At 31.9% G+C, this 25,572-nt stretch overlaps 1 protein-coding gene across 10 annotated transcripts; it reads left to right on the forward strand.

Annotated features, from left to right (window-relative positions):
- Positions 1 to 7,347: 7,347 nt before the first annotated feature.
- Positions 7,348 to 24,689, forward strand: LOC133668507 (transmembrane emp24 domain-containing protein p24delta9-like). 10 transcript variants are annotated; one of them, XR_009833744.1, is made up of 6 exons: positions 7,403 to 7,556; positions 8,106 to 9,315; positions 9,395 to 9,604; positions 10,791 to 10,884; positions 11,100 to 11,213; positions 18,828 to 19,303. XR_009833744.1 is itself a non-coding variant. In XM_062088410.1 (5 exons), exons 2-5 carry the CDS (start codon positions 9,103 to 9,105, stop codon positions 24,624 to 24,626), a joined length of 543 nt encoding a protein of 180 aa, XP_061944394.1. In that variant the 5' UTR covers positions 7,403 to 7,556; positions 8,106 to 9,102; the 3' UTR covers positions 24,627 to 24,689. The 10 variants fall into 10 exon arrangements, 7 of the variants coding, with proteins under 7 accessions (XP_061944391.1, XP_061944390.1, XP_061944394.1 ...); XR_009833743.1 differs by lacking the exon at positions 10,791 to 10,884 and adding an exon at positions 13,748 to 13,822; XR_009833745.1 differs by lacking the exon at positions 18,828 to 19,303 and having other exon boundaries at positions 11,100 to 11,227.
- Positions 24,690 to 25,572: the final 883 nt, after the last annotated feature.

The raw sequence follows: 25,572 nt of genomic DNA on the forward strand, positions 1-25,572 counted from the left end.
GCTGTTTTTTTTTTATTTTTTTTTTATTATTATTTTATTTTATATCTTTATGGTTTTTTTTACTTTTTTTGTGTTTTTTTCTTTTAATAATTTTTTTTAATTTAATTTGTTAATGTTAAATTTTTTTATTTAGTTATCAGACTTTCATGACACAGATTCTCGGTTTGACAGGTTAACATGATTTGACGAGTTAACCTGGAATTTATTTTTTTTTTCTTTTTTTTTAATTAATTTTTTTCGTTTAGTTTAGTTTATTAATGTTAAATTTATTTTCAATCCACAGTGAAACGCTAAACTGTCTTTTTTTTTTTAATTTTTTTTGTTTCTTTTCCCTTTTTTATTTATTTAGGTATCAGTTTTTTAGTTGTAATTATGATTTTTAAGTGTTTGATAACATTTTTAAAGCTAATATTGCAACTCTTTTCATATATTCTTTTTGGAATCTATAATTTATAGCTTTTTAAAAGCCATAATCACAGCTTTATCAAATAAAAGTGTTACTTGCTATTAAATTGGACATCTCTAATCTAGTTTAATAATACATATAAAATAAATACAACTTGCAAATAGTTATAATTTTTGAATTTAATCTTTATGTTATTGTTATAAAACTCTGCTTGAATTGAATTTTATTTTGAATTAAAATTTTTGTATTAAAACAATGTCATGTTGATTTGTTTTTCTAAAAAAAATATCTAAAAAGATATTGTTGGTATCTTTTGTAAAAATAAATGAATGAAAATCTAGGTTGACTCATTTGCCCGTTCCATTCACATCTCGAACTGAATTGGATATTATAACTATGTTGTGTTCATCTTGAAATTTATAAACGGCTATTTCTAGACTGATCTTTGGCATTTCTGTGATTCTAAAGGTAAAATATTACCTATAGACGAGGAGGAAATCTATTAGTAATTGCTATTAGTCTGATTCCAATACGGAGCATGTCTTAGTGACAATTTCCCACTCTTCCTTTAAGCTTATTGCTTTTAACATTTCCATAGCCTTGGTTCTAATTTCCAACCTCTTTTTCAAAGATCCTTGTTGGTCTAAGACTAAAAACTTTTTTTTGTCTTTGAAACATGTAGAGACACATTGTCTGGAGGCCTCTTGATTTTCTTTTACCACAACCATCTCTTTTAGAATGGAGAATTTCAAGACCAAATATCGGGTGCTAATGGCTGCATTGATCTTGTGCAAGAGAGGTCATTCTATTACGGTCACAACCATATATGTTAACATGAAGGTCTGTTGAAAGGTGAAACATTTAGGATAAGTGTGAAAACTTGATAAATTATAATCCAAACAAAATGAATTAAATAAAAAAATTTCAGGTATTGTAAAGGCATACAATAGAATAAAAGAGTTGTTGTTATGGTGTAATGAGAACAAAAATAGAAATAAAAAGTAACAAGGACCAATGTGTGAATATAAGAAAAATCATATAATAAAATATATTCTTGCATTTGTACACATGATCTCCATCTTTGACATCCCTTGGATTTTATGTTGAGACTTCATAATATTGCATGATGTATATGTAGATAAAAAAGTTGGTTATTGTCCAAATATCATAAGAGATACCAAGGTAAAATGGTGGTCCCAATTCAATATAAACCAAACCTGATATCAAGTAAAACAATCATGACTACAGTCTTTTCAAGACCAACCTATATTATCATCCTTGTCTCCTGTCCAATATACATTTATAACATCGAAAAGAAAAAATCAAGTTGCCTTACATCTTCTAGATCTAAATCTGAATATAAAAAGAAACTTTAAGAAGCCTTGTCATAGATTTCAAGTGTCTAAATACATGGACAACAAGTTCCTCTTCAAATTGGATGGATCTTATATGATTCAAGAAATGTACACCAATGGATTGAGATTTGGACCTATCAACGACAAATTCATAAAGAGATATTATGCTTGAAATCTGATATAGCTTATATCCTATATGAGCCAAAACTATGAATGATATAATAAAATAATAAAAAAAATATTTGAACTTGATTTTTTATTCACAAAGATACATGAAAAACTTAAAAATTATTTTGAATAAAATCACATCTATTTGATTGTTCTCGTGAGGGGGAAAAGGTAACTTGATAACACAATCATGACATAAAAGAATAGGTAACAGGATTATAGGTGATGTTATTAATAAAAATAAAAAAGATTTAATAACATACCTGGATCTAAGGTGCAAAAGAAAAAAGATTATCTTGTGTTTGATAGGAGGTTGTGAGTCGTGAAACTTGATGATTCTTCAAGCTCCTCAACCGTTGATTCTCAACTCTTTAAAATCCATAATTGTTGAAAGACGGCTCTTCATGATCTACAACCATCGACAAAGGTTTGTCAAAAGCCACAACTGTTGAGAAACAGTTCACGCACCAGGTGTTGTTAGAAAAGCATTAACTGTTGAGAAACGACTATCACCAAACACTGAGGACAAATTGAATCACCATAGGTGATGTAGAACCTTGCATCAAGATGGTCAGTCTATATGCAAGTTCCAAAAAAGTCTCATAAGAACAAAAAAAAAAAAAAAAAACTACTGGCCCCTAACATATGCCTCTCAACCGTTGCCCTCGTTTTTTTTTTTTTTTTTTTTAAAAAAATCAAGTTGATGTTCTTATTGTCCGCAAGAGTGGCAAGTTCAGTGGTGAAGTTTTTTGTGCTTTTGGGTATCCTCTCTGAATTGTCTTTGCACTTTAAAAGAGCATGGGCAAGAGATATGTTAAGGTTTTATATAAGTTAAAGATAAGATTATTGCAAGAAAATAGTGAATGAAGTGTTGTAGTCTCGTGGTTCACCATGATGAAATATCTCCGGGCTAATGTTTTCTATGCATTAAATTAAAAATCCGGTGATTATTCATTTCGTACACTTTGAAAAAAAAAACGAAACAAAGTGTACGAAAAAAAAACACCATACATGCATAAATTGATGAAATAGTCTACTTCTATTATAATAATGATTCCTTTTTAAAATATTTCTTATATGAAACTACATATTAAAATAATATAAAAATACTAAAAATATTATAGATAAAAATAAAATAATTATATATTTTTTAAAATCACTTTAAAAATATAAAAATAAATGTATCTACATATAAAAATAAAGACACTAGTACCTATAAAGATAGGTTATAAATTGCACGGTGACAATTGCGGGTGGCTATTAAATCCTTGTTTGTTTTTGAAAAGAAATTAATTTTTTTAAATTAATATATTTTTAGTGTTTTTAAATAATTTTGATGTCAAAAATAATTTTTTAAAAATAAAAAAAATATTATTTTGATGTATTTCGAAGTAAAAAACACTTTAAAAAGCAACCGCAACCACACTCTAACAGAAAGAATAGTTTTTATAGCAACTTGTGAATTTTTACCTTATTAAGTTGGTATTTAGAATTAAGATGGATTGTGTTTTTTTTTTGTTAAAAAAAATATTATTTAAAAATATATCAAAGTATTTTTCTTTATCATTACATTATCACATTAAAAAAATTAAAAAAAATTGTGGTCCCACCCTTTTTTTACATGTAACAAATTAATAAAAAAAATAGAATAAAAATATAACTGAATCTAACCCTTTTTTTTGCGTTTATAAACACTTTAACTTATTGCAAGATATATATACAGAGAGAGGAGCCCAAAATCGTAATTGGTAAGGAAATACCACTCAACTATAACAAATCCTTTAAATATTTATGGATCATGAATTCTTATTATGAAAAAATCTTAATTGAATAAGAAGCAAACAATACCAACCTTAGTAACTAATTTAATTAACCATGTTTTACTTGGAAGAATCAAACAATAAAAAAAAAGGTAAAACAAAAAAAGATATATAATTTACCTTGACGAGTGAGAGAGTGTGGAAGAGATTAAACGTTATAGTATACGATTTTTCTCGTAATTTTATTTACTTTTATAAATTGAATTTAGCAAATAAATAATAGAATGAATCCAATTAGTTACTAATTTGATAACCAGCATGCTGTTTTAATTGAAGACTGTTTTAATTGAAAGAATCAGGCAATAAACAGAAAAACAAAGAGGTAAAAAAGATATATTTGGTTTCCCTTCAAAAAGCAGTTCTCCAAGTGTTTTAGAAAGAAGACGAGATAGGAGAATGTTTTAGAAAAGGTGGTAAAGAAAAGCAAATGAATTAATAGTAGCACAGACAGTGTCTAAGGGATTTAAACTACTGTTAGTTAATGCGTGTTATTTTTCAAAGTAATTTTTTATTTAAAAATATATTAAAATAATATATATTTTTTATTTTTTTAAATTCATTTTTAATATCAATATTATTATAACTCAATTTTAATCTATTGTATTTAATTTAATTTTAAAAGGGTTATAATTTAAAATTAAAAGATTAGAGATTGATTTTAATTAAAGATGTGATTTGTTAACTTGTAAAAAAATTAAGGATTATAATATGTTTTTGTTATTTTCTTATAATCTTCAGTTTAAAAAGATCATGAAGAATCAAGATAATAATGATTATTTATTTTTAAATTTGGTTTTTAATCATTTTTTTTAAGTTTGTTTAAAATTTTTTTTCTCATATATCATAGAACTCGGAAGTGTGATTGTAGTTATTTTTTAAAGTGATTTTTACTAGGAAATATATCAAAATAATATTTTTATATATTTTTTAAAAATTATTTTTAATATCAATGCAATAAAAAATAAATATTTTAATAAATTCTTGAACAACTAATTTGTTCTAAAAGTAACATACTAAACTATTTACATATTAACAAGACTGATCTAACTAATTAAAAAATAAAAAATAAAATTGAAAAACAACTTCTAGATTTAATCTGCACAGTAATCTGAACTTTCGTCGAGCTTTTTAAATTTCATTATAACCTAATTATGGATTAAAAATTATATTTATTATTGTAGCACAAACAGTTTTTAATATATTACAGGAACAAGCTGTTGAATATTCCATGTCAATCGGTACCTGTTACTTGTCAACCCAATTGTAGTTGAAACTTTGAAAACAGGAAGGTAATTATATAATTTAGAATGACTGTGGAAATGCACAAAGTAATCCAGAGTAATGGGTGTTTTATTAAAATAATATATATATTTTTTATTTTTTAAAATTTATTTTTTATATTATTATATTAAAATAAACAAAATTAATTTAAAATAAAAATAAATAATCGCTCCGAGCATTCAGCCTTGAAATCGTTACGCTCAGATTTCCATGGTTAAACATGAACAAGAGAGCTTCTTCATGCACAGCCAACTTAGGGTAAACTCTGCTGGTGATTCAAAAACTCCCATGTGGATTTATCAACCTCATCTTGCAGAGTTGATCTGCAATCAGATACTAATTACGGTGCCAGTTCAAATTATTTGATATTTAGGGCTTCTTTTACATTTGGATTTGTGAAAGGGTATAAGGTCAGTTTTATGATATATTTAACTAATTATAAACTTTTAAAGTAATTAGTTAGCAATGAACGAGTGACCTTTACCCTCACCATGAGGGTTTTTTTTAAGAGGGGTGGAATGTAGCAAGCTAGGGTTCCAGCATGGAAATGGGTCTGCAAAACAAAATTGAAAGAGGAATTGGGAAAGAAGGCGGGTTGAGGCTGGGAGGGGTGTTAATTCAGAGTTTCTCTAAAGGACGGCTAGGATTGCTTTACATGTCAGATGAATGGCTCACAAGGAAAGGCCGAGTCAAGCTAGCTTAGCAGATATCTACAGATCAGTACTTTGTTATGGTTCCAATTTCAAATTACTCCCTACTAATTAGAGCAGAAGGCAGAACAAACGGCAGGCATTATGTATTGAATTTTCAAAGTACTCCCTACTAATACCACTAATTATATTTTTTGAGTATAATAAAATTACTCTGACTTCGGTTTTGACTCTGGGTTTCAGTAAGGTTTTGTTTTGTTGGGCCAGATAGTAATGGATCAAGCCCAATAGAAGAAGGCCGATCAATCCAACAAAAAAATTGTTTAGTTTTGTTTTGTTGTGCCAGCAAAAAACCTTGCCCAATAGACACAACGGTGAAAATGCCACCGATTTTGCGATTGTTTACTTTACAACAACTGTACAGATCTTCACTCGGCTGGGTTAGTTTTCCTTGGGTGTTCTTAGCGTTGTTGACTCGTATGGAATGCTAAAAAGGCCAATCAAATATTAAAATTCAATGAGTATCTTGTTGGATTGATATAATGAAAGTGCCATTGATTTCTAATTATTTACGACACTGCTACTACATCGATTTCAGATCAATTTTGGAGTGATGCGTTAAGAGTTTCTTCTTCTTCTTCTTTTAATTATATGTGTCATAGTTTTAAAATCAAATTATTATTTTTAATTAAAATAATATTATTTTGATAAAAAAAAATATCCAACAAGTTGATCATCTAATTTTGAGGAAGACCTAGGTTAACCGGTTTATCGGGCCATTTTAGGCTTTTGACTGGATTAGTTTTTTTTTTAATCTGGATTTATTTAGGTCTTAAATTATCCAATTCCGGGTTAATTTGTCAAGATTAATCCAAGATTTAAAACTATAATATATATAATAAAAAATATAAAAAATAAATTTTTTAAAAATAAGATGAGACAAGAACCAACACTCAAAGTCTCATACAATCAACTTAAATGAAATTGAATACCTTCCAAGTCAAGTGAAATTATCATCCACATGAATAATGTTAAAAAACCCATCAAATTACATTAAAAAAAACATCATTATATAAACATAGCAAAAATATAATTTATTTATTAATTAGTTACAAGATTTGCCACTATATTGATTTGAATTAATTGTTGGGTGATTTGTTTGGTTTCTTAGTTTCATCCTAACACTAAAATATTTCAAAGTTGGAATCCTATTTTACATTCAATTTCAAAATATTATTCGGGTAACAAAAAAATCAAAAAACTGATTAAATCGAGAAAATCAGAAAAAAATAACCGAAAAAACCGAACCTTGAAAAAACCAATTAAATAGATTAGAATTTTAAAAAACCGACCGGTTCGGTTCAATTTCAGTTTTATAAGCCTGAAACCGAAAAAACCGTAGCAAAACCAATCCCCAAAAAAACCGAACCAAACTGAATTTATAATTATTTTTTCTAATATTATAAATCTGACTTAACCAATCAATCTAGTTTCTTGTTGATCTAGTATTTGGCCGTGTCAAATTTAGAATTAAATATTATTTTATTTTATTTTATATTTTGAAAAAGAAATTATTTAATTTTTTTAAAAAATCTTAAAATATACTATTTTGAATTCATCTGGTCCAGGTGACTAATTCATGACCCGACTCTTGGGCCTTTTGTTTATTCCTCGTATTATAAAACGGACTTTTGTTTCTATGGACTGTAAATGAATAAAATAAGTGTGAGCCCAATAGGCAAGCGTTGGATTCGGCTTACCTTCAGCTAGCTTAGCGTACAGTAGAAAGGCAAAAAACAGAGCAAAAGTGGAGAAAGACACAGAAAGAAAGAAAGAAGCAGACAGGGAATTGACACAGGCAACAGCAACAACAAAGGTAAAGAAACTAACTAAACCCTCTCTTAGTTTTGCCATTTCAATGTTTTTGAGTAATTTTTTTGGTTTATGTTTCGGGTTTTTTTTTTTGGTTTCCATAAAAAGATTGCTCTATCGAAGATCTGTGTTTAGAATTCAAAGCCTAAGTTTTTTAGAGAGAAAGGTGGTCCATTTTGAAAGTCTTATTGATTTATTCTCCTCTCATTGTAATTTGTGAGAGTAGGAGTTTCAATTTCAAGTTTATGATTCGTGAGAGTGTGAAAGTTTGAAACTTTTTGCCATTGTCGATTGTTGAATTTTTAAAGTTTACTATTTTATGTATAGTTTTATTGTTTCAAGTTTTTGAAGCAGTCTATATCGAGCATTGCTGACTCCATTTTGGTGTTTTTTAGTTTAAAGCCTTTTTTTTTTGTACTTGGATTTGGAGGGTTTCGGTTGGTTGGAAGAAAAGTTAATTCATATTTTGTGATGGTGGGGGGTGAATGCTCGATTTATTAGAGGATTATTGTTTTGTTTTTTGATTTCTTATTAGGTTAAGTTGGTGATATAGAGTATGAGTGGTGCTCCTGCTAAAAGATCGCATGAAGAGGGTTGTCATTCTTCTTCTTTGAAATTCCCTCATGAAGATACAGGTTCGTATTCTAAGCTGACATCAGGGGTTTCGAATGAGTACCATCTACCATATGAGATGGGTCCGGATGTTAGGGTGGCTAAGATTCCCAGAACTGAATCTCGAGATGTAGATAGAAGATCACCTTTGCATTCGATGTATCGAATGCCACCATCTTCAAATGAATCACACATGGATTCTCATTTTAATGTTGCTCCTGAAAGCAGGCCTGAATCAAGGGATTCCAAGGACAGCAGAGACTACCGGATTGAAAACCGTGACCCAAGGACTGATGCAAAAGAGATGTATGGAGAGGCAAGGAGGGATTCACAAAGTGTTAAAAATGAAAAGGATGCGAGGTTTGAGAGTAGAGGGGATGACAATAAGGAAGTAAAGCATGACAGAGAAGCTCATATTGAGCTGAAGAATGACATGAAGATAGAAAAGGATGGTTTTGGTCCTCCAAGTAGTCAGGTGAATTGGAAGGAACCAAAAGAATACCATAGGGGAAAGAGATATTTGGAATCTGCAGGTGGACATGTGGATCCTTGGCATACATCACGTGGAAATTCCCAAGGCCCTGTTGAGATTGGAAAGGAAGTCGTCAGTATTGAGGAGAGGGATCATGAGCTCCGTTTTGTAAATCCAGTCCAATTTGGTTTGGTACAGAGGGAGAAGCCCAACAAGTTCACAGCGCAGGGCTTTACAGCTATTAAACACAAATGTACTAACTAGACAGTTTGGTTACGTGTCTCAACCAATCAAATACTACCAGCTGTCAATAATTCAATCGCTGTTCGGACCTCCTCCTCTTGCTAGCAAAACTGATACCGATTCGCCTCAAAGCAAACCTAAAGAGAACGAGAGAGAGAGAGAAAAAAATTGTCCATCCAAGAGTTTATAAAACAATCTCAGCTCGCAATCTACCACCACCATTATGTCAAGATTCAACCTTTATCTCCTCCTAGTAACAACTGTGATTGCGATTTTATCCTCTACATCAAAATCAATTCGTTTCGAGCTAGAATCAGGAAACACGAAATGCATAGCAGAAGACATCAAAAGCAATTCTATGACTGTTGGAAAGTACAGTATTGTTAACCCCCATGATGGCCAGCCCTTGCCCGACTCGTATAAACTCACTGTCAGGGTAAGATTATTTAAAAAGACCCCTGATCTCCTTTACAAATTTTTTCTGGCTACCTGTAATTTTTTTTTTACTGGTGTAGGTGACATCGAGTTATGGGAATAATTATCATCATTCAGAGCTTGTGGAATCAGGGCAGTTTGCGTTGACGGCGTCGGAGGCAGGGGATTACATGGCGTGTTTTTGGGCGGCGGATCATAAGCCAGCAGTGACTTTGAATATTGATTTTGATCGGAAGACTGGTGTGGCTGCTAAGGATTGGACTAATGTTGCCAAGAAAGGCTCTGTTGATGTAAGTCAACTTGCTTTATTGATTCTTTTTTTGCCCCGTTTTAATTTATGAATTTGAGGCTGCTTTTATTTGGTTTTTGTGTAATAGTCATGATTTTCATATACTATGAGTAAGTATTGGGTATTCTATTACGAAGGGAACGAAGCTGTCGAGTTTAAGGCTAGTTTGGGTTTGGTTTAGTTGATAGATCAGAGGAAATACTCCTGTTGCAGTTCTTATGGAAGGTTATCAAATGGATGGTGATCTCACACTATAAGATTAGGTGATGTATATGAATAAAGAGCTGTTATTTTAGGCACCCAGGGAGCCTAATGTATAGCTATGAAGTTGTAGCTCCAACCCAGGTGGAGGTAAGAAGGAATAAGCGGTAGCAGAAAAGATGGGGATTCTCTATAGAACTAAACTATTGTGGGTGTTTGATTTGCATAACCCTGACATGGCCACCTGACATTGTTGTAAGTAGGCATTACTGGGTGTTATAGGGAAATTTAATTGGACTTTCATGGTGAACAACCGGTCTACTAACAGCAATGCTAGCTTCAAATGATATATTTAGAATAGCTTATCAAAGAACTATGTGCTACTATCAGAGTGTTGCCTTCACAAGATAGTAAGCCCCTTCTATCTCGCTCTCTTTATGATGCTGCCAATTTTTAAACACATTCACATCATGATCATGCAGTCAAATAATTCATGTAAATGTTACAAATCTGGAGACAGCTATCCATTTGAACTTGTGTGTCTCTACATCTTACTTCAGAATGTTACAAATTTGTGTTGTTTCTTAAAATAATTATGTTGGAAGTTTGTGTAGTTTGGGTTTTGGTTGAAGCGTAGTCAACTTTGTAATGGTGTCTGAGATTGGCCTTGTATAATCGATTTTGCTGACATCAAAGTCATGCATAATCCATATCCATATTTGCACAAGTGAATCACAAGGATGCAAAGACATGTTCCAAACAAGATAACTAGAGCTCTTAAAAAACTCGACATGCTTGAACTGTGCTCTTTTGTCAATTGTGAAGATGACAATACTTCCTTTGATGGTGTATAGCTATATGAGAAACTTAAATGACACACGCTCTTAACTTTTTCTTGCTAGTATTGCCTTTCTGCATGTGTGTCCTTACCATCCATGCATTACTTATGTGGACTTTTAACACTGTAACTTTGATATGTGCATTAGGCTACATTTCCATGCTGAGAAATAATGTTCGTTCACGTGCCTGGGAGCTGGAATTGGTTGTAGCTACCATGTTGAGCGTTGCTGCATTGTGAAGGTGGTGGAAAGAATTTCACAATTGTAGTTTTAATCTCCATTTTTCTGCGATTCATTGAGAACCTTCAGAAATGTCTGACAGTGTCATAGCGACATTGCTATTACCATCTTCACGAATATTGCTTGCTGCTTTTGCTGCTTGTTGTTTTGTCCTACAAAATCCTAGTCAAGAAATGCCTTCAATCATGGTTATTTCTAATTTCTTGTTTATTTCAGAAAGGAGGTGGAACCATTGATCTTGAGCCCTGTCTTACACATACATCAGCAGTGGAACCTACTCTTGCTCCTGTGGCTGTCGAACGGACAATGACTACCCGTGCTGCAGCTTTGGTATGACATTGCCATTTTCTTCCATAATCCATTGAGTTTATGTTCTTACTCTTTACTTCTCTGTATGCTGTTCCTATATCCTGTTTTCACTGTTTGATTGAGCAAATGTTCTACTCAATTAGTAGAACTGTCATCTGAGGTAGAGCGCTGAGCAAATGTTTTACTTTTAAGGTAGATTATGAATAATTGATATGTATGTATGTATGTATGTATGTATGTATGTTGATTTATTTTGTGTAAAACCTTAGAAATGTTTGATCGAAAATAGTGAATAATTAAATTGAAAGAACCATGTTAAAATGCTGGAACATCTGTTTAGATGTGGAAGATGATAAAATTTCAGTTTAGTTCTTGAAGTTTGAAAAATTATGATTTCTCCCATGAATTTCAAGAAATTACAGTTTAGTCACTGATATAATGTGTGCATGAGCTGTATACTATATTAGATTGATTCTCTAATTAATATTAGAGATATGATTAGTTGATCAATCTTGTATATATATAGGAACGAATTACTTTCCTGTTTATCTCTTTATTTTCCTATTTTGTCTCCTAATGTTTAGGAATAATTGTATTTATATATTGCCTCCTGTTAGAGAAGAATAACACAGTCAAGTATTCTACATAAACTCTATTGTTTACATATAAGTAACAGTTTTTAAGATAAATTTGATAGAAAATTGAGTTTTATTTGTGGGTGTAATCAATTTTTTTTGGTTTTCTTGGCAACAAGGGTAATTTAACTTCTTGTGTTTAATGAATTTCTTTATCAAAATAAATTTCTTAAAGAAAAATACATAAAATTTGTAATAAAAACCAAACTCATAAAATTTATTGAATAAAAAAATACAAGGCTGCACATATGAAAAATCTTATAAAAAAATTAATATTAAAAAAATTTAATCCATATAAAATTAAGAAAAAATCACGGATGAATCATACCTACCTCTTGAAAAACTAAATACACCAAATATCATTAAAACAATCATCAGAAATTAATTAAAACATAAATCCAAAATTTATTTGAAAAACAATGTCAACTAATGCATCATTTTTTTTTTTAAAAACAAAATTATATAAAAAAATAGGCTAGGCCTAGTAGGTCATGTCTAGCACTTGGCTCAAGCATAGTTTTGAAACCCGAACCGGCCCGGCGAGTCAACCCGGCCGACCCGGGTCTGGGACCGGTCCGGGTCTAAGTAAAAACCCGTCGGGGAGTTGGCCCGGCGAAACCCCGTCGACCTGGAACTTGGGCGACCTGGGTAAACCCGACTGAGACCCGACTTATACAGAGACATTAAACTACATCGTTTTGGCCTTTTAAAAGGCCAAAACGATGAAGATGAATAGCAGAATCATAGAGAGAACCAAAATGAACAGTTTTAACAAATGCGCGATTACCAAAATTTGAAAGGAATTTGAAGTATAAACACCAAGGTTTTTTTTTTTTTTTTGTACTTAACTTCAGCGCTGTTGAGGCTTTGCATATTTCTACGTTCCTTAAAAAGTCAGCACTGGAAAATTCAGCCATGAAAACTCAAGAGTAGTAGATATACTTTTTGGAAACAAGGTTGAAATGTTGTTTGGTAAGAATTTAAATTTTATTTTTTATTTAAAATTAATTTTTCATGTGTTTTTTTATTGTTTTGACATAATAATATTGAAAATAAATTTTAAAAAATAAAAAATATATATTATTTTAATATATTTTAAAAAATAATAGCGTATCCCAGTTACAAATCCTTTGTTTGGGCTTTGTTTTAAAATTAGATGGAAAGAAGTTTAGGCTTTTTTTATTTTTATATTTCAAAAATGTTTTTAAAAAAATTGAGATTTTTTTTTCAAATTAATATTTTTTAGTATTTTAAAATCATTTTAACGTGCTATATTAAAAATAAAATTTAAAAAATAAAAAAATATATTATTTTAATATATTTATAAAAATATATATTTTAAAAAGTAATGCTAAGTAAATATTCGATGGAATTCATTCTCTTTTTAGAACTGGCGACCCTATATTCTAGCCTGAAGTGTACACTTGGATTGTCAATGACATTGCATAATTTCATATGGAATCATCTTGAATTACAACGTTGCCGTTTTAGCGAATTGCTTATAGATGCATAACTGCTGCTTTGCATTTTGTGTCTAATTCATGATAATTGGCGCACATTGCATTTTTTTTAGGGTTGACCCAGGTCAACCTATCTGACCCGTGACCTGATCATTAGACCGGGTCAATCACCAGGTCGAGTTTCAAAACTATGGGCTCAAGCAAGCAATGGCTAGCGTGAGTGTATATCATTTTTTTAAAAGTTTAATGGGACACATGATGTTTCATTTTTTTAACCCAAAAACTTATTTTCAATTTATTTTTTTGGCTCAAAACACCTAGGAAATATTCCTAGAGACCTTATTAAATCAATTCATGGCACAAAAAAAAGAAGCAAAAATCTCTTCCATTTAAGCTGTGTGCTTCCATTTATTTATTTCCTTTCCCTCAATACCTTTTCTAAACCATTCTTCTCTCTCAGCTTTCAGTTTGATTCCAGATTGGTTAAGCAAAACAGTAACTATAAAGAACTTGGAGAACGACTTTTAATTTGCAGGTGAACCATATTTATGATCTTTTTTACCATTTTTATTTTTTATTGGTTGATTCAAACAGCATGCTTGTTATTTATTTGCTAAAAGCAATTAAAATTGTGAGAAAAACGTATACTATAACTATAACTTTCAATCTCTTCCACACTCTCAGTGCTACCCTTTTATTTATTTATTTTCCCTCCCCACCATTTCTAAACCATTCTTCTCTCTCAGATCTCCCTGTTCTTTCTTGTTTGCTTAAGCAAACCCGTGACTATACACACTTGGAGAACCTTTTTTTTTTGCAGGCAGACACGTCGAGGTAAACTATATAATAAGACAATGACACATCTTGATTGAATTATCTTTCTTCTGATGAGCATATCCATGCATAATACATAACCTAGTTGATAAAAAACTACAGATGCAATTTCTTGAATTAAGTTTGTCATCGGCAAAGTCTGTCCTCATTTCATCTTCTTTTTCATCTTTAGCCCTGCAGATACAAATAAATATTGAATTAAATATTGATTTTGAAGTAATTTTTAGAAAAAATAACATGCCACATAATCTAAAATAAATATTTTAAAGAAATTCTCCTTGTTTTAAAGATAAGTAGTTGAAGATAACAGTGAAATGAAAGAAACTATAATATGAGTTGAGTTATGTTATTCATTAAGCAACATAAATAAATAAGTTCTACCTGATCAATATGGAATCCTGCCTATAAATTCTACAACTTGGTCATTGATTTTAATATAACCAAAGAACATTTTGATTTAGAAGAATCAAAACAAATACGTTAAGAAACAAAATTAGAGATTAAACTACAGGAAAAAAAAAGGAGGATGATAGAAAGTAAAATTTACCATGACTAGAGAGTACTCATCCAGTATTTGGATGACCATGTCCCTAAGCAAGTCATGCATCTTGACAGCACTACCACCATCAATTCTTTCCAATAAGCAGACATTTTCTAGTCAATCAAGAATTGAGTGGCCATTGTCAAGTGCTGTTTGCCTGCTCATTTCCTTAATTATCCCCTCCTTGATAAAAGACTATCAACACCCTCTTTTCAATCTTATGACGATCAAATAATGCACAATATACAAAACATTGTTGTACCGAATCATCTAAACAATCATAACTCAATCTTAATATCTGGAACATCTGATTTTCCATGTCCCAAAAATTTGATTCTTTCAATCTCTTCAATGTAATCCTCCACTTATGTAGGTCATCCACTTCTTTCAAACTTTCTGTTAATGTAACAATTCCCAATGGCAAACCAGCACATTCCCTTGCAGCATCTACAACAATTCATTCCACTTATGGAGAAAGTGGTCTGTCATGTCCAAGCTTCTCCGTGAACAAAGTTCGGGATTCTTCATCAGAAAGAGTATCCACTCTTATATTGTTTCGGCTATTCATCTGCCGACAAACCATTTATGATCGAGTTGTCATAATGAGCTTGAATCATTTCAATGGGATAGGAATCCCCACTTCTTGTGGCTCAAAAGAGTTCCACAAATCATCTAAAATGAGAATCCATTTTTGTTTCTTCGCTAGTTCTTTTGCTAGTTTGACAGCTCTAGACAGATCATCGTATTTGCTTGAAAGATCTAAATGAAGATATTTAGCAATAAGATCTTGCGATTCTTCAATCTTGAGGCACATTCACCAAGTAAATACTATGAAAAATATCTTGTCGTTCTAGAAACTCATTGCGGATATGTTGCAGCATTGTCGTTTTACCAACTCCCCCCATTCCGTAAATGGCAATGGTTGAGACTTCATCATCCATTAATCAAGACCAGTAAACACAGGTTAAGCATCGCATTGTTTAATGGTCTTGGTTAATGGATGATGAAGTCTCAACCATTGACATTTACAGAATGGGGGAGTTGGTAAAACGACAATGCTACAACATATATGCAACGAGCTTCTAGAAAGATGAGACATTTCTCATAGTGTTTACTGGGTGAATGTTCCTCAAGGTTTTAGGATTGAAGAATTGTAAGATCTTATTGCTAAATATCTTCATTTAGATCTTTCAAGCAAAGACGGTGATCTATCTAGAGCTGACAAAAGAACTAGCGAAGAAACAAAAATGGATTCTCATTTTAGATGATTTGTGGAACTTTTTTGAGCCATAAGAAGCGGGGATTCCTATCCCATTGAAATGATCCAAGCTCATTATGACAACTCGATCATAAATGGTTTGTTGGCAGATGAATAGCCGAAATAATATAAGAGTGGATACTTTTTGATGAAGAATCCTAGACTTTGTTCACGGAGAAGCTTGGACATGACAGACCACTTTCTCCATAAGTGGAATGAGTTGTTGTAGATGCTGCAAGGGAATGTGCTGGTTTGCCATTGAGAATTGTTACATTAACAGAAAGTTTGAAGGGAGTGGATGACCTACATAAGTGGAGGATTACATTGAAGGAATCAAATTTTTTGGACATGGAAGATCAGATGTTCCAGATATTAAGATTGAGTTATGAATTTAATAGATGATTCAGTACAACAATGTTTTGTATATTGTGCATTATTTGATGAACGTTATAAGATTGAAAAGGGGGTGTTGATAGAGTCTTTTATCAAGGAGGGGATAATTAAGGAAATGAGCAGGCAAACAGCACTTGACAATGGCCACTCAATTCTTGATTGACTAGAAAATGTCTGCTTATTGGAAAGAATTGATGGTGGTAGTGCTATCAAGATGCATGACTTGCTTAGGGACATGGTCATCAAAATACTGGATGAGTACTCTCTAGTCATGGTAAATTTTACTTTCTATCATCCTCCTTTTTTTTTTTTCTGTAGTTTAATCTCTAATTTTGTTTCTTAACGTATTTGTTTTGATTCTTCTAAATCAAAGTGTTCTTTTGTTATATTAAAATCAATGACCAATTTGTAGGCAGGATTCCATATTGATCAGGTAGAACTTATTTATTTATGTTGCTTAATGAATAACATAACTCAACTCATATTATAGTTTCTTTCATTTCGTTGTTATCTTCAACTACTTATCTTTCAAACAAGGAGAATTTCTTTAAAATATTTATTTTAGATTACGTGGCAGGTTATTTTTCCTGAAAATTACTTCAAAATCAATGTTTTGTATCTGCAGGGCTAAAGAAGAGGATGAAATCAGGACAGACTTTGCTGATGACAAACTTAATTCAAGAGATTGCATCTGTAGTTTTTTTTATCAATTGGGTTATGTATTGTGTATGGATATGCTCGTCAAAAAAAAGATAATCTAATCAAGATGTGTCATTTTCTTATTATATATGTGTGGTGATTTCAAAATTAATCAAAAAGTAGAGTGCATGGCAATGGTATTTTCTTTGAACTAGAAAAAAAATTGGCAGTTCATTTTTTGTTTTAAGGACTCCTTTTAGTGGATTTTGTCTAAGTTTTGATAATCAAGATTCTCTACAACATTCAAGGCAAAATCAATTAAATCAGCATAAGTATACTTTAACCGGTGCTTTTATTTATCCTTTTATTGTAATATTGTAATGTTATTTTTCTAGTCTATTTTTATCAACACTATCATGCACAACTTCCTTAACAGGCTCAGCTGAAACATCTTGCACTGTTTGTGAAGCTATAGCCTCGATCTCCATTTGCTTGTAAATATCTCAACATTCATGCTAGTCAACGAGCTTGCTAGTATCTCACCATTAACACTAGTCAACTTTTATACTTTGTAAAACATATCAGACTCGTCAATACATCCTTGTTATTAATAAACTTGGGTGATTTGGAATTAACACACTATAATTGATATCTCTTAACCTAGATGCACATAACCTCAGAAATTTTCATGCTCTTGGTTTTATTTTATATTTTTTAACATAAGTATAAAAAAGACAATCAAATATACGATGATTTTGATTTTAATCTTGCTTGTTGTATTTTTCCTGTTGCCTATTCATAGGCATTTCTTGTACTCTTTTGCCTAAAAAAGAGAGAGCAAGACAACCAAATTCTCTCGATTTAGATTTAAAATAACCAGTAAAAGAACTAGATTATATTTCATAATAAGTCTTCAACACTAAAACTGTTGATGATGATCACCAGATAATAAGTCATGTTCATTTTTTCTTAGCTCAAAAGTCCTTTGACAATCCAGCTTGTAGAAACATACAACATGCTCTTTTCAAATATTTCGTGTTAATATGTTTTGCAATCTTATTTTGTTGTGTTGTATACTTGACAGTGTGATGTCTAGCAATTCCTTTATACTTGTAGAACTCATCAAATTAACTCGTCTCATCTGAATAAAATTCCAAACCATTGTCAGTTCTAAATAAATCAATTTTCTTCAAATTTTTAATTGAACATTAAAATTAACAAAAGATAATTGGTACCTATTAAATTACTCATTATTTCCTCAATTATAACACACCTATGTTAAAAAATAAAATTTAATTTCATCAAATAACAAACAAAATCAATTTATCACAAATCTTAAACAAACCCTAACAGACAAATCATGCATTAATATAACAAGATTATCTAGGGAAAAGCTGCAAAACACTTAAATATACAAGAAAACAATATATTTTACAAACAAATTTTAATGAATTAACTTAGAACATAAATGGGTTAAAAAAATGAGCGGGTTTACTAACTTGGTGGTGTAAAATTTGACAAAAAAATAAAACCAAGAGAAGAAGGATGATGCTATTGACAAATGGTGGTAGACATCATCGGCAGGTTAAGTGGTAGGATTTGCAAGAGAGTTTTTGAAGAGATTGAAGAGGGGGATGATGTTGTGTTTTTAGCAAATGAAGAAGAAATGGGAGGAAGAGAGAAGTATGAGATTTTAATTCATTTAAATCATTTATGGAAATTCCATTGGTAATACTGACATGTCAAGTTCGATCCTGATGGAATTTTAATTAATTTTTTTATTATTTTTTTCCTATTTGGTCACTATTTTCATTAGAAATTTTTGATGGAATATTTATATGTGTTTTTATTATTTTATGTTAATTTTTTTTATAGTGAAAGACACAAGGGGTATGTAGCACTCATGGTGTGATGAAAGCTGGTTTGACCCAAGTTCCTTTACAAATCCAAATGTAGAACAACTCTTCTAGATGAAGTCGATAAAACAACATAGGAGCTTTTGTATCACCAGCGGAGTTTACCCTAAGTTGGCCATCCATGAATGCCTGGAGCATGAACAAATTAAGCCCAAAGCAATTGCAAAGAAAACTTCATTTCACAAGGCATCGCATCAGAGAGGAAAGAGCGTGAGATGACTTCTGCCACCTGCTTCAGCAACTAGGAAGCTGGACGACATGTTTCTATTTTATTTCCTGTTAAGTGGTAGGATATTGTATGTTTCTTGACCTCGGCTGATATGTGACAATGTTCCTGAGACGACCTTCTTTCTATTTTATTTGCTTACAAATGTTAAATTAAACTCAAATTGTACTAGATAATTCTATTATGTTACTTATCAGTATTAATGGTAATTAGACTACTAAGGCAATACAAGTGTTCGATGGAATCAGATCAAGATAAACAAGGAAGGTGTCATGGTAAGACCAACATGGAATCAAACCAATTTCTTGCTAACAAGGAAGGTTACATTGGAGGACATCATGGAAACAAGACAAAAACAGAAAGAGAGGGTGGTTGACATTATGGAAACAAATCAACTGCAGCATTGAAACAAACCAATTTCTTGCTAACAAGGAAGGTTACGTTGGAGGACATCATGGAAACAAAACAAGACAGAAACAGAGACGATTATGGAAACAAATCAACCGCAGCAGTGTTGCAGCATTGACAGATTAGGAAGATGCTATTGAAGAGCATGTTATGGAATCAAATCAACTAAGAATTATGGTAGTTAATATATCCAAATTAAGTAACTTACTATGTTATAATAACCAGCAACTCTTGTAGAATTTTATTGTTGTATATTCACGTTGGACTTACAAAAACAGAGAAACTTTTCTTTCCTCTGAAACTTCCTTGTCCTCTGAAATTTTCTCTATCAGACTATTCGATTTCCCAAAATAAAACCTAGAAGATGTTGTTATGGTCAATTTTGTTGTTTTCCCTACATTTTTTTTAGATTTATTATTTTAATTTCATTTTCCTTGCACTTTTGCACTTTTAGTTGTTTCCAAGTAGATATAGGTTTTTTATAATCTATTTAAATGTCTTATAAACCTCTATAAGGCAAACTTTATAAACTTTAATTTCAAATAAATAAATTGTAAATTTAAGATCTGCATCTACAACTTTTTTGTTAATCAATTTTTCTGTGATTTCTATGTTGTTGTTTTTCAAATATTTACTGTGTTTTTTGTGCTTTTGCTTCCGTCTGTGTCAAAAACTTTGATGATCAATCATTTGTAAGGAATGACAATAATTAGAAAACATATACCTGTTTTTCCTTCAGCAAATATGTATTGTTGTCTTATTTATTGCATCCTGGAAATGTGCTAGATGTCTTATCTTGTCCGCCATCATGTCCACCGAGGAGGGTTTGGGTACCAAGTTGTAATTGTGGAAAATTCGGGGCAAGAGTGTAATAAGTAAAATGAGGGTATTTAAATTGTGAATGGCTTCTCCTGAAACCATTCATGTCCAGCCACTGTGTGTGAGTAAAGAGGGGAGGGCTTTGTCGATTTTATTTGATTTCCAGCATAAACTCACTCATTTAAACACTACATAAGAGAGGGTAAAGGATCAAAAGAGGGGTTTAGGAGGAAATTGAGCTGATAATTGAAGTTTTCTTGGAGGTTTGAAGGGCATAAAGTGACGGGTTGGGAGGAAAGAATTAGAGGATGAAGAAAACTTCTTTTCATCGTCTTTTTCCTTCAAACGTTTTGTGTTTAAGAGGTGAAAAGCCTTGATTCAAGCTTGGTTTGAGTTTTATCTTGTGAAATGGATACATTTTAGGTGATATATGCATGATGGCAGTTTGAAATTTGTTGAATGAATGTTTAAATTGATGGTATTGTGTTTGAATGATATTCATAAGCATGAAATATGATCATGGGACAATGATTCAATTGGAAGAATTGAAGAGACAATCTACCCCCTCCACCATTGATGGGTTTCGGCCAAGACAAAAAGAAAAGAAAAGGGTGAGAGTAATTGATGAAATTGTTAAGTAATTTGCATGGAATTATGTTATTATGAGTATGCAAGATCTCGGTGATGCATGAGTTGGGATAATTGAAAAGAAAAAAAACAATTCATACGGAATTCAGCCACACTAAAATCTCTTATTGATTTGAATTGCTTGGAATGGTTGTTGAAAATTAAAATTGTTGTAATATTTTTAATTTTTTATTATATTAATGATTATATTATAGTTTGGGTGTAACTTTTATTAGATATAAGATTTTTATTATGTCGAGTAGTGATAAAAATAAAGAAGTACAAAGGTATTGGTTCATCTTGTCAAGAATTTAACCAAAGCAAGAAGCATACTTCAGCGAGAAAAAAGGATCCCAAAATGCAATTTTCAAGAAATCTGAGACAGATGCTCCCAACAAGATCATTGGGGGCGGGTTTGCAAATTAGACTAACAACGTCTATTCCAGAAAATAGACCTTAAGATGCAGAATGATTTGACGGTCATTGAAAAGAACAAAAAAAAGTTGAAGGCTATGGAACACATTGACATTCCTTAAAGAACATGGTGGTTCTTTAATGATTTTATAATTAGAAAAAAATGCTGATGGTCCTATGGAACACATTGACATTCCTTAAAGAACATGGTGTTTTGAACAGTCAGATACAAATCTGACATTTGTGTTCCTTTTTGCTAGATTTCCATTAGTCTAATGCTTCTCTGGCATTATTTTTAAATCCACTCGATTATTATATATATATATATATATAAAACTAGTTTATAATGTGATAGCCTAATGACCATGATGGATGATAATACGTTTTGCACGAAGATCAGCTTCTTTTTAAGAGCTTTATAATGTCAAATAAAAACACTTTGGAAACAATGAATTTGAAGCGGTTTGAGTTCAGTTTTGATTTATTTTTTAAATAAAACTGGTTTGATATTTTTTTTTTGATAAAAATCAAACAGAATAAAAAATAATCACACCTAATAAAAAGATAAATAAAAGTACCAGTTAAAATATACATATGCTGATGTAATTGATTTTACCTTGAATGTTGTATGTTGCAGAGAATCTTGATTATCAAAAGCTTTTGACAAAATCCACTAAAAGGAGTCCTTAAAACAAAAAATGTACTGCCACCATTGCCAAGCACTCTACTTTTTGATTAATTTTGAAATCACCACACATATATAATAAGAAAATGACACATCTTGATTGGATTATCTTTCTTCTGACGAGCATATCCATGAGTTGATAAAAAAACTATAGATGCAATCTCTAGAATTAAGTTTGTTATCAGCAAAGTCTATCCTAATTTCATCCTCTTCTTCTTCTTTAGCCCTGCAGATACAAATAAACATTGAATTAAAAATTAATTTTGAAGTAATTTTAAGAAAAATAGCCTGCCAAGTAATCTAAATTAAAGATTTTAAAGAAATTCTCCTAGTTTTAAAGATAATTAGTTGAAGATAACAGTGAAGTGAACAAAACTTTGTCATTGATTTTAATATAACCAAAGAGCACTTTGATTTAGAAGAATCAAAACAAATACGTTAAGAAACAAAATTAGTGGTTAAACTATATAAAGAAAAAAAGAGGGGAGAATTATAGAAAGTAAAATTTACCATGACTAGAGAGTACTCATCCAGTATTTGGATGGCCATGTCCCTAAGCAAGTCATGCATCTTGACAGCACTACCACCATCAATTCTTTCCAATAAGCTGACATTTTCTAGTCTATCAAGAATTGAGTGGCCCTTGTCAAGTGCTGCTTGCCTGCTCATTTCTTTAATTATCCCCTCCTCGATGAAACAATCTATCAACACCCCCCTTTCAATCTTATGACGTTCATCAAATAATGCACAATATACAAAACATTGTTGTGCTGAATCATCTAAACAATCATAACTCAATCTTAATATCTGGAATATCTGATCTTCCATGTCCCAAAAATTTGATTCTTTCAATCTCTTCAATGTAGTCCTCCACTCATGTAGGTCATCGATTCCCTTCAAACTTTCTGCTAATGTAACAATTCCCAAAGGCAAACCAGCACATTCCCTTGCAACATCTACAACAATTCGTTCCACTTCTGGAGAAAGTGGTATGTCTTGTCCAAGCCTCTCCGTGAACAAGGTCCAGGATTCTTCATCAGAAAGAGTATCCACTCTTATATTGTTTCGGCTATTCATCTGACGACAAACCATTTCTGATCGAGTTGTCATAATGAGCTTGGATCCTTCCAATGGGATAGGAATCCCTATTTCTTGTGGCTCAAAAGAGTTCCACAAATCATCTAAAATGAGAATCCATTTTTGTTTCTTCGCTAGTTCTTTTGCTAACTTGACAGCTCTAGACAGATCATCGTCTTTGTCTGAAAGATCTAAATGAAGATATTTAGCAATAAGATCTTGCAATTCTTCAATCTTGAAACCTTGAGGCACATTCACCCAGTAAACACTATAAGAAATATCTTGTCTTTCTATAAGCTCATTGCGGATATGTTGCAGCAATGTCGTTTTACCAACTCCCCCCATTCCGTAAATGCCAATGGTTGAGATTTCATCATCCATTAACCAAGACCGTATCACCTTCATATTCTGTTCAAATGCTCGACCCACTAGCTTTGTAGAGCTGGCACTTGTGCCGGACTGCACTAATCTTCCACTACTGTTCTCCATTAATCTAGCTCGTTCTGATGAGACGTGGGAAGGAAAATAGGTTTAGGATCAATTTAGCTTGAACACCATAAAGCATGGATTATATAAACCAAGAAAGACCAATTAATTGAAACTATTAATGATCCTAACTCCAAAGATTCAAACAATAGTTCCATGTGAAAAACAAGATGGTAAGATAAAAAAATAAAAAGACGATGAGGTACAAATAATTTACCTGGGGAGACATTTCTGTCAACATGTTGAATAAATCCTTCACAGGTGTTTTCCATGCCACTTCCTGCTTCTGGATGCGAACAAATTAACTCTTCCTCTGTACCTTGTTCCATGGCCTGAACTCCCACTTGTATCCTTCCATCATCACCTGCCAATTTATTAAGTATTGCATAGCTTTGCTCCAACATACTAGCTACTGGTTCTGTTTTCTCTCTAACTATGTTCTGCACATCATCCATAATAGAAGAAAATAGTAGATGTGAGTGGAGACTTTCTCTGTTTTGCTATCTTTTATTTATGAAGAACGTGAGCATACAATGATCGATAGAACTTACAGCAATAAATCACTCGATAGTTTTACAATGATGGTGGCAGGGTATTTAAAGAGTACTGAAGAGGACATTTACAAGGATTCTAAAAGCTAATGACTAGGGATTATCTTCTATATAGTTTGATAGCAGTTATCTTGTTCTGCATGGACAAGGGTATGGAGTGGCATCCGGATTTATCATCATAGAATCCTTTTAGTTTCAGGAGAATCACAGCAGTTTCTTTATCCTGTTAGACTACCATTCTGACTTGAATTTGTTGTCATTGAAGCATCTTTATCCCTAACTTTTCTCCAGCAAAGGTGCCACTTTTGTAGGCATCAACTGGCAGCATCGTAGGAGAGTTCTGCCTTATTACTCCAGTAGCTTTTTCAACCTTATCTCTCCATTGAATTCTCACAATGCTTGCTGTCAGATTGTGTTGTGCTAACAATAATGACATCGTTTTTTGCAGATGGAGAACAGAGTTGATCATGATAACTTCCAAGGCCAAGACACAATAGATCCTTTGGCGGGGATGAATCTCCTCGAGGCTCGTCGGCTTGATTAATTGATGGCCTCTCAAGAGAGCTACCTCTCTTCAGATTCTGCACTTGTCTACAAATTGTAACACCACGCCCTTGGACTCCTGACAAATGCCATTTGATCATCGTAACGGAAGTAGCAGCAGCAAATTTATAGCCACAAAATTTACAGTTGAAACGACCATCATCCAGCTTCTCAACATGATCCCAAAATGGATCATTCGGTCTAGCCATTTCACCGCTTTCTTCTTTGGCCCTTCAAACATCAAATAAAAAATTGTCAAAAGTAACCATCTAGGTGGTGGCTTAGTGGTAAGAGCTTGAGACTAAGGGGTTTGCTCCCTCTTAGGTCTCAGGTTCAAACCCTATGACTGCTCATATGATGGCCACTGGAGGCTTACATGGTCGTTAACTTCAGGGCCCGTGGGATTAGTCGAGGTGCGCGCAAGCTGGCCCGGACACCCACGATAATCAAAAAAAAAAAAAAAAAAAAAAAAAAAAAAAAAAAAAAAATTGTCAAAAGTAACGCATAAAAAATGGATGTTGAATTAATTGGAAATTAAGAACTCAATCTTAAAATGAAATATTAGAGGAAATCATTATTTTTTAAATAAGTAAGCAAAGGAAAAGAGTGCACAGTGCCCTTCGAAGAAAGAAGCCCAGAAGCAAAGGCAGCAAGAACAAATCCTACAGTTTGTCTACAACCAGCAAACATCCTAGCGGTAAATGTGTTAAAAAAAATAAACTGAATCTGTATAATTAAATCAATCATTACATATTAAATAGGCAGGCACTTAACTGTATATTTTCCTAAAGAGATGTACTTTAAGAAGATAAAAAATTATAACAAATATTGAATAATTTAAATAATTGTCAGAAAAGCAATCTAAAAT

The sequence above is a fragment of the Populus nigra genome, chromosome 11 (genome assembly GCF_951802175.1).
Source record: "Populus nigra chromosome 11, ddPopNigr1.1, whole genome shotgun sequence".
NCBI lineage: Eukaryota > Viridiplantae > Streptophyta > Magnoliopsida > Malpighiales > Salicaceae > Populus > Populus nigra.

Coding starts and splice junctions, on each gene's coding strand:
- LOC133668507 (XM_062088407.1), top strand. CDS start 8,109: ATGAGTGGTGCTCCTGCTAAAAGATCGCATGAAGAGGGTTGTCATTCT.